General features: G+C 33.0%; 1 protein-coding gene across 1 annotated transcript; it reads left to right on the plus strand.

Annotated features, from left to right (window-relative positions):
* The first annotated feature begins 3,787 nt into the window (after nt 1-3,787).
* LOC116002255 lies at nt 3,788-9,973 on the plus strand. Its single transcript, XM_031242361.1, has 15 exons — nt 3,788-4,391; nt 4,509-4,570; nt 5,262-6,356; nt 6,469-6,535; nt 6,618-6,680; nt 7,266-7,329; nt 7,433-7,526; nt 7,618-7,701; nt 7,789-7,878; nt 7,982-8,009; nt 8,193-8,720; nt 8,812-8,873; nt 9,157-9,266; nt 9,361-9,448; nt 9,532-9,973. The coding sequence occupies exons 1-15, from the start codon at nt 3,938-3,940 to the stop codon at nt 9,826-9,828; spliced, it is 3,186 nt and encodes a 1,061-aa protein (XP_031098221.1). The 5' UTR covers nt 3,788-3,937; the 3' UTR covers nt 9,829-9,973.
* The last annotated feature ends 698 nt before the right edge of the window (nt 9,974-10,671 follow it).

The raw sequence follows: 10,671 nt of genomic DNA on the forward strand, positions 1-10,671 counted from the left end.
TGATTATCCATTAAGTTTTCCGTTAAATATTCTCTTCTCCGTTAACTTTTAACTTACTCATTAATTTTTATAAGAAAGGTCTTACGTTCGAACCTCATCTCAATCAAATTTGACATAATTAAGTTTCTCACTCTATTTTACTCTTATTAAATTAAATAATTAGTAGCTACAACAAAAAATGATACATATGTATTTCTTTAATTTAGAATTATGTGTCTACAATACCTTTATTTGAAAAAATTATTCATTATCAAAAAATTAAATTAAAGAAGAGAAATAATTTGATTAGTTATATTGTCTTTATTTTCTCTCATGCAAAGATTCTTTACATTCAAATTTATCAATTGATATTCATTACATTGTCCATTATCTTACTTTTACAATATCTTGTAATTAAATATCAAAGTTATAGTACAAAATAATGTTATATATTTATTTACCAAGTATTTTATTAATACTATGAAAAAAACATTTAAAATAATTTAAAGCTAATTATATTAACTACTTGGGGATTGGTTGACAAAGAGAGTACTCAAATAACCCAACAAATTGAAGCGGAATCAATCTATTTTACTCTTATTGAATTAAATAAATTAGTAGTTACACAAAAAAATGATACATATGTATTTCTTTAATACCATGAAAAAAAAAAAAGTTTGAAACCAATCATATTAACTACTTGGGGGATTTGTTGACAATGAAAGTATCCAAATAACTCATTACCCAGCAAATTGAAGCGAGAAACTACCTTTTAATATCTTTGGAATACACAATATTTTAAATTTTCAAATTTTTATTAATTTATTTAATCTTTTTTCTTAAATTATGGATTTCTTTAACCACAATAACTCATTCAACAATAATGGTTGAACCAAATGAACCCCAAGCAGAACACCTAAAGGAAAGTCCATAGCTCCTATATCATAATCTCATTGCATGACGTTGTCATTTATGCTACCAACAATAACCGAATTGCAAATAACACACTACCAACAAAAAGGAAGAGAACAGATAGTAAATATGAAGATAATGACAATGTTACTAAAAAGAGAATTAAGAACACTTAGAAAAATTCAAATTAAAAGTAGTATTTATTTAGACTATCATTTTTAGACCAAATATTTAGACTATCGATTTTACAAGGTTGCAAACATTTATTTTAGTAATAATTATAATGAATTTTCTATATTATCTTCGATTCATATACTTTGAGTTAGATTTTTAAATAAAAAAATTCGACATTCAATTACCCATGTATAAACTTCTCCTATATAATCTTGCATTGATATACTTTCAAATATTTATTTAAATATAAACATTGGGCATTAACCTATTCGCGCAATGCGCGTACAAAACTAGTAAATCTAATAAGAGTTAATAAAGTTAGTCTTATAACGAAAACTAAAAATGCAATTGTTTATTGAAATAAATGGTTCATATTATTTTAATTTTAGTATTTTTTTTTATTTTCCTACTTTATCCTCTATTATATCATTTTTTTTTCTAAATACCCCGCATCCCGTCGTGTAAACTTGAATGACGGAATATTCCGTTAACTATTTATTATTCTTAACTTATTCATTGACTTTCATAAAAAGGTCTTAGGTTCGAATCACATCACAATTAGAGTTGGCATAATTGTTGAGCATATACTATGAATATGTTAGCATATATTAAAAAATACAATCTAAAATTTAACATGAACTTTGGTCAATTAATTAGCTAGACTATATACATAATATTCAAAATTGAACATCAAAGATTATAAATAAGGAACTTTGAAAATCATTTTCTTGCATTTTTTAAAAAACAAATCTATGTTAATTTTTTTTTTGTTTAATTAATCTTCTTTTGATTATATTTAGAACAAGACTCAATATTAATTATGCTTTTGCATTATTGAGAATGATTTAAGTCATTATGATATTAATATTTTTTTATGTATTTCTATAATGGTACAACTGACCCAAATGTACATCACATATAAGTATTACACTATTTAAATTAGAATTATATTTTGCAAGTATCACAATTTCAATTATAAGTATTATTATACTTATCATTAGTAACAATTTACAATCATTCTAAATAGTATCACAATTTTCAATATAAATATTACAATATATTTATTATAAGTAACAATTTATTTATTTCAAATTAGTAAATATTTTTCTGTAATAAGTATTATGATTTCTATCATAATTAACAAACAACTATCATATGTTAGATGCATCTCACGGAATAAGATATGTGAGACAGTTTTACACAAGTGTGACTCGTAACTATAATTATTATGAATATATGAATATATATATATATATATATATATATATAATCAAATTATCAACTTTTGTTAATAGAATGGTATAATTTGGTGTTGAGTCTCAAAACTATATTGACTCGATTAACCTCTTAGGACAGATTCATAGTGTTTAGGATATAATCCAACAAAGTTGGAAAACTTGGGTTCTAAAAAAAATTTAGGAAGACAAATGAGGTGTTTGGCAAACAATTGTAGTTGATTGGTTTAGTAGATAGCTGATAGTTGGTTTGACTAACTAATTGTACTAACCTTTATAGAAAAATGTTTGGTAAATTAAATGTTTGATTTTAGATGATTTGATGTAAAATGATCTATAAGGGCATTGTGCTAAATTCTTTAATTATTATTATTGTTGTTGTTATCAGTATTAGTAGTAGTAATTATGAGTATTGCCAGAAGACCCTGGTCAAACTCGTTTCATGAGCTTGTGCCTTGTTGCTAATTTTAATATGTAGTTGAAATAGACATTTTATAATTAATCAGTTGAAAATAAATGATGATCATCTGTCAGCTCAACGTTGGTTAATTGGTACAATCAAACAAATCAATCATTTACCAAACACTTCAAAACAATTTATTGATGGATCAAACATGCAAAATTGACCAAACTAGCCAAAAATTGGTTAATCTGCCACTGCCAAACACTCTCAAAGTGATCAACATTAAATCGTTAACAAAAAGAAGTATTTTTTTTTTTTTTATCATGGTTAACAAAAAGAAGTATTGTTGCTGCCTGAATCACCAAATAGAAAACAATTTGAAAATTTTTGCTAGTGTTTTTGCCTGAATCACCAAATAGAGAACAGTTTGAAAATTTTTGCTAGCCTTTTTGCCTGAATCACCAAGTAGAAAACAGTTTGAAAACTTTTGCTATTCTTTTTACCTGAATCACCAAATAGAAAACAGTTTGAATGCATTACATCTTTTAGTTAGAATCATGTTGGCTTGATTGAAAATGTAACAAAGTTTATAAACGCTTTCAAGGTGAAAACATGTGACTTTAAATTTGAAGTGTTAACAAATTTTGAATTTTTTATTAAAAAAAAAGTCCAGAAAAATTAAATGTGACAAAAATGAAATTTATACATCAAATATGTGAACCATACTATCAAATAGTGTTCTTGTAGTATATTAAAAATGTACATTGTATTCAATGAAGTACATTATTTAAATACTGAAAGTATATTATTTTGTATAATGTACATTTAGTACATGAATATTGTATTTTTAATATATTAAAAATGTAATTTTTGTTATGGTTCACATAGCACTGTGTGAATTATGGTTCACACAATTAATAATTTTCCTTTTTAGGGATATTGGGCCTTATGCAAGTGTATAACAGGCCCATACAAATATTGTTTGCTATATGGGCCGCCCAATTTGATTCTAACTGGCTAAAGCAATCCAATACACATTAATATTTTCAGGCAAATGAATTGGCGGGAACTCCGCACGTGCCAAAATCTCAAACCCTACAAAACACAATTTTCCCGCTCCTCTCTACCCCACTCTCTAGTCTCTAGAATCCTTCCTGCAAATCTTCGCGACCTTTTCCTCATTTTTCAATCGCTTCATGCACATGCGCTTCTACAGTTTCAGATCTAGGCAGTAATGGAGGCTCCGCAGGCCTGCTCAGAACTCACTCGCCCACTCGCCGCCGCCGGCGCAACTCTCACCGATTTACACAAGGCATGGCACGTTTTCGCCCTGCTCATGTCAATTCGACGGCCAGCCCTGCCGCCAGAGCTCGCATCTCGGTGTACGCTTTTCCATACCACTCCGGATTTCATTCAATTCCTTTGCACGATCCCTTATTCTCCACTCCATTTGACTCGAGAATGCCTCGTCACGTTCTCTCCGGTTGTGTACATTACATTCGCTAAATTTGTTGCGTGTGTGAACGAAATTGCCGCTGTTTTTCCTGGATTAAAGTTCGAAGGGTTCACGTCTGGAAGAGCTGTTGACGGTGAGTTGCGGACTTATTACAGGAAGAAGAAAAGGACGAGATGGACAGTGGATGGGTTGCCTGTGTTAAAAAAGAGAAGAACTTTAGATAGTTTGTATGGTGAGAAGAGTAGACATTATTTTTTATACTCCGTAGTTTTCTAATTTTTTTTGGTTTGGTTTGGTTTGAAATTCTGCTTTACAAGTTTAATTAAAATTTTAAATTGGTAATTTGCAGCCGAGAAAGGAAATCATGTGGTGATGGAATTGCCTGGAGAGACGCAGGATGTATATGCTAAGGTAATTTGGTATGAATATTACAAAATAGTTATATATCTCACCTGAGTTTACAAAATAAGTTATGCTTTAGCTTGTGAACTGGAAAATTAGAATAGGTATAGCCAGATAGTATGTGTGAATTTTCCTTACCAGGATAATACCTTACTAGAAGTAGGGCTGAGATTTGGCAAGTGGTTCAGTATATCAGAATTTCACCAAAGCCACAGACTAATACTTAATCACTGGCTGGTTTAATATTTTGTCAATGTGGGACCAAATTACAATTTGTTGATATTTGTGTTTGAAAAGGCTGCATATTGTTCACTTTGGTTCTTAGAAAATTAAAAATAGAAATATATCCTTGATTACAGAAAAGAGAAAATTGGTCTACCAAACACAGTGCTTGGAAAAAGGGTGAGGGAAAAGAAAGTGCCTAGAAAGAACTGCTCTAATGAAAGTGGTGATGGGAGTAAAGAGTGAGAGGGTGGTGGCATTAGGAGAATGTGGATTGGTCTACTGAAAGTAATATACCACTTAATTAAAATGTATACATACCATACCCGACAGGTGGTTGCTGGGTTTGCTCACATGCTCTTGCCTCTTATTATCTAGTTACAGCAGATTGGTATTTTTGTTTCTTTCAAAACTTTCTTCCATGTTCCAACGTATAAAATGATAATATTTATGCTTCTGGGATACAATACTTTCACAGGAATGCTTTCAGGATGACAATTATATGAGTATGAACATAGATACTTGGGAACCATTGTGCTTGGCCTCTGACAATGGACTGGGGAAAATATTTACTACCTGCAGTATTGATGTCTGCAATGAGGCTTTTAGACATGGATCTGATAGCATACAATGTAATGATGAACCAATGTCAGATAAAATTGGAAGCAAAACTGAAGCAGGTACTGTACATTCAATTGTGTCTAAAGCTGAGTTCCTGTATGATGAGACTTTTTTGAACTTCCCTGAACCAATAGAGAAAGTGAACACATATTCCACCCCTCAATTAAAGCCACTTCAGCGGACTGGTCTAGTGGAAAATCACATAGCAAGTACAGAAATGGAGGTGTATGATATTACTAAAATTAAAGTAAACTCCAAAATAACTTCTTGCTTGTTAGATCAACGGACACCAGTTCCAGCAGCAGAGCTTGATACAGCTATTTATTCCTATCCAAGGATCATTGAAACTGAAAGATCTGTGGAAGGAATAGAAGAACTATTCTCTTGCACAGTTGGAAATAGATTTGGTGTCAACCATATACCAATTAACTCAAGTAACAGAGAGAAGTCAGCTGAAGGCCACCATAACATTCATGCAGCAACTGTGGGGAGTGGTTTGTTCAAATCTTTGGATGATGAGGAAAATAAGGTGCCAATACATAGTCATGCTATCTTAGGACAAAAATTGTCTTTTGATGGGAAGCAACTTGCAACATGTGCTCCTAGTTCAAAATGCGTTCTTAAGGATGCCTTGATTACTGCACAGCCAACTGTCTACAAGCCTCTTGACAATGGTGCGCCGGCCAGTCCTTTTCTAGAGAAGGAGCCAATTAATAGAAATGGGAAGCCAATCTCTGCAAAGAAGAAGCTAAATTATAATCATGATGTCTACAAGCCACTTGATAATGATGTGCCGGTCAGTCCTTGTCCAGAGAAGGAGCCAATTAATAGAGATGTGAAGCCAATCTCTGCAAAGAAGCCAAATTATAATCATGAAATGCTTTTGGATACCAAAACAAGGAATGGAAATTTTAAAGAAAAAAGACAAGACTTAAATCCCCACTCTGCAAAAGTAAGCTGCAAATATTGCATTTTCCTTTATACGGTATCTAATAAAGTCTTCCTATAATGTGCGGTGAGCTAAAGCTGGTATGTAATTTTCTTCTTCAAAATATTTTTGGTAGGAACAAATAGAGCAAAAAGAGCTGCCAAACTTCGAGTCTTTTGCTGTTGAGGAAGAAGAGGGTTCAGGTATGATACCTTTGACTGAGTTTCATCCAGTGTTGCCATTTTTCAATGTTATCAAATGGTTTCTTCAAAAAATGTGTTGCAGGTGGTTATGGAACAGTGTATAGGGCAAGGAGGAAAAGTGATGGGAAAAAATTTGCAATCAAATGTAAGACAATGCATTATGCTTTATATTTTGATGTTCAGTCTTTAAAAATAAATTTGTACACAATGTGTACTTTGCAAATATAGTGTTCTTTGTGATTGTTTCTGGTTTATCGGTCAGTTTAATTTAACTGTTAAAGGAATTGATTTTTCATTCTTATCTTCAATTTGGATGTGAAAGGAATGTAGTTTAGAAACATATACTCATGTTAAAGAGATGTAATTTAGAAACATATGCTCCAAATTTGTACACATGTATGTGTTTTGGTGAAAGGAAAAGAAAAAAAGAGCAATATGTTGAACTGTTTATTGAAGGAACACTTATAGGAATACAATGTCATGCCAGCAAAAGCTGAGATACAAAGTTATGAGATGCAAATGCATTGTTGAAAGAGAAGCTCTGTGACTGGTTTTTGCCTTAATAAATAAGCAAGCACTTTGAAATATTGGCTCTCAATGTGTCTATTTAATTAGACTGAATTTCCATGTGTAATTGTACCCATCGATATTGCCTTGTTAAGGGACTGCGGAATGCTGTGCTTGAACAAATGTTCCTGCATATAAGCTTATAATATTCATGATTCTGCAGGTCCTCATTCTAATGCCAACAGACAACATGTCCTTAATGAGGTCAAGATGCTGGAGCGATTTGGGTAAAAATGTGGATTCAATATGATGATCATTAAATATTTGTTTATCTAATTCTATTTTCTAATAATAAATTTATCTTAATCAGTGAATTATACTTTGTTCTAGGGGCAAGAATTTTGTGATTAAATATGAAGGATCGATCAAGAATGGAAGTTCTGATTGCCTAGTTTTAGAGCATGTGGAGCATGACAGACCTGATGTAATATTTTCATGTCTTTTCTTAAGTGCCCCAAACTAATTGACATTTTAAATATTAGTCTTCTCAAACTCAACTTTGAATTAACCACTAGGTTTTGAAGAAAGAAATAGATGTTTTCCAGATCCAGTGGTATGGATACTGTATGTTCAAGGCCCTTGCTTGTCTTCATAAGCAGGTGAGATTCAACTAGCTGATGACATATTGGAACATTAAGTGAAAGGTATTTTTAGAGTGCATTTAACCTATTATTCTTTGCTTCCAGGGTATTGTTCATAGGGATGTCAAACCGGGAAACTTTCTTTATTCTCGTAAACTAAATAAAGGTTACCTCATTGATTTTAACCTAGCCTTGGTGAGTAGTATTCCAAATTTATAGAACACTTCATTCCAATTTCCTTTTTTTTTTTTTCCTATTGAATATGGTGTAAACTGATATATTGTCATTCTTTAAACAGGATATGAACCAAAAATATGGAATTGCAGGTAATTCTTAATGCACTCTTGATAAAGTGTTGTCTTATCTTCTATATTTTAGACAAGATCTGTTAGTGATTAAAATGAGGATTTGGCAACTGTTCAAAAGCCAGATAATAAATTGCTTCTCTTTTGTTGAGGTTATCCTGTTACATATTTAACTTCACTGATCAATCTGCTCGTAATCTACAGATAAGACAAAATTGGAACAGGCTACAGGCTTTGATGAAACCCCTCTTAGCCTTAAAAAATCTCTTCCTCCAATTAAAAGTAGAAGATTTCCAAACATGACGCTTTTAGAAACCGTCAATCAGGAAGCAGCAGCGAAAGGCATCAAGAGGACTCTACAGCCTAAGAATACAAAAATGAAGGATGGCTTAGAAAAGGTTCACCCTGATATTGGGAGTAGGAATATAATAAAAAGCCAAGGTGCTGATGGCTCAGGGTTAACTTCTACAAAGGAACCAACAAGCACCAGAACCCCATCAGCGGAAAGGTTGAGACAGCCTCTCCCATGCCATGGTAGGAAGGAGCTGATCAGCCTGGCGCAGGAAGCACTGCAAGGTGCAAACCATAGGGAAGTGAAAGGTCCCACTTCTAAGAGAAAGAGGATTGCAGCACCTCCTGGAAAAGAAGACAGGCAATTTGTTTATGTAACTCCCATGCCACTGCATTCTTCTGGAATTGGCATTCGTGGTGCTGGGTTACTCAAGAGTAAAGGTAATTCTAATTTGCATGTGTATGATCTGAAGTGATAGACCTCAAATCTGCATTATGATTAATTATGTATTATACTTGCTGCTACTTCTAGGTGATGGAAAGCAAAAGCGGGAAGGTTCATGTGTTGGGACGAAGGGTTTCAGGGCTCCAGAGGTTAGTAATTTAAGCTAACACTGTGGTTAGACACATTTGTTTGTTTGTTTGTTTTTGTTTTTGTTTTTTTTTTTTTGATTTTTTTTTTGTTTTTTGTATTTTTTCTGTAATTACTGTAAATTCAAGTTCAACAGGTGTTTCCACAAGTAATCTGCATTCTTGGACTAGTGCAGTTAAAGCTGTATTGGTTAACTGTTATACTGAAACAACTACTAATTTGAACATCTTCTGAGTCCATGTTTGTCTCTTCGGATTATAAGCGTTACATTTGTCCCTTGTTCAGGTATTATTGAGATCTCTTCATCAAGGTGCCAAGCTTGATGTTTGGTCAGCTGGTGTCAGCTTACTGTATCTTATGATAGGGCGAACCCCCTTTGCTGGAGACCCTGATCAGTGAGAAAACATTCTGTGTCCACACAATTTTCTGCAACTGTATTGATTGATCTGAAAACTGAACAAAGTTTTGCTTTTTGCATCATTCACACAGGAACATAAAAGAGGTTGCAAAGTTGAGGGGCAGTGAAGACTTATGGGAAGTGGCCAAACTGCACAACCGCGAGTCATCATTCCCAGCGGTATCAATCACTCACTCACTCACCTTTCGCTCAAACATTATTTGCTTATGTTCTTGCTCTGACGAAATGCCATCGTGAACCAGGAGCTCTTCGATGTAAAATCCTTGCCTTCGGTTAAACTACGAGAGTGGTGTACCAGGAACACACGACGACCAGATTTGCTTGATGCCATTCCTGCATCGCTTTTTGATCTGGTGGATAAGTGTTTGACAGTAAACCCGAGATTGAGGATGAGTGCAGAGGAAGCCCTCCGGCATGAGTTCTTTGATCCATGTCACGAGTCTCTCAGAAAAAGGCTGTCAAGACAAGGGGCCAGTAACGACTCGGGGAGTATCCTTCCTTTAACAGGACAAGCCCAGGCAAGTGGAGTAGGTCTATGAACATCTCAAGCTTTCTACATATTCTTTTTTGTACTGTAAAATAGCTTACTAGGTACAACATCTTGGTAGATAAGGAAGGATGTAACAGCAACCTCGTTAATATCTGCGACTAATCTAACTTTTTCTTTCTCAACATTTAACTAAACCATGGGAAACTTCTAAATATTATATTTCCATAAAAAAAGAAGCTCTAGATGAACAACCACGCTCCTTCGGCTTCACGATCACCGTAGGATTTGAACCTCGCGCAAAAAAAACAGAAACACCAAAACGATGGGAGTAGAGATGACGGAAACATGTCTTGAAGTAAATATAATTGCCTAATTGGTGAAAGGAAGCTCTTATACAGGGAATCTCTAATTGGAACTGTGAACCCAGCGGAGGAGCCAGTTGTTATGCCGTGGACTCATCCAATACGACGCCGTTTCACAATTTTTAGATCATTTTTTTAATATTGTAATTGCTATAGAATAATAGTATATAAAAATCTTATGTAATAATAATAATAACAATAACAATAACAATAACAATAACAATAACAATAATAATAATAATAATAATAATAATAATAAATTTTATGTAATGGTATTTATGTCTTTTAAACATATATTTCATTTCTATTCATTTAACTAACCAAACGTTGGAATACAATTTCTAAATCTATTCCTTAAGTGAACCAAACAATAAAATACAATTCATGTTCTATTCCTTATAAGTAGCATTTCTATTCCCTTCAAATTTATTCTATATATGAACCAAACGTTCTGTAAGTCAACACATTCTCAATGTAAAGACTTGATGGCTAATTCGACGTTGATAGAAAATACACTTCTAGTGAATTTT

This window comes from Ipomoea triloba, chromosome 13, assembly GCF_003576645.1.
Source record: "Ipomoea triloba cultivar NCNSP0323 chromosome 13, ASM357664v1".
NCBI lineage: Eukaryota > Viridiplantae > Streptophyta > Magnoliopsida > Solanales > Convolvulaceae > Ipomoea > Ipomoea triloba.

Coding starts and splice junctions, on each gene's coding strand:
- LOC116002255 (XM_031242361.1), top strand. CDS start 3,938: ATGGAGGCTCCGCAGGCCTGCTCAGAACTCACTCGCCCACTCGCCGCC. Junction 7,879..7,981: donor TTGATTTTAACCTAGCCTTG/GTGAGTAGTATT, acceptor TTCTTTAAACAG/GATATGAACCAAAAATATGG. Junction 8,721..8,811: donor TGGGTTACTCAAGAGTAAAG/GTAATTCTAATT, acceptor TGCTACTTCTAG/GTGATGGAAAGCAAAAGCGG.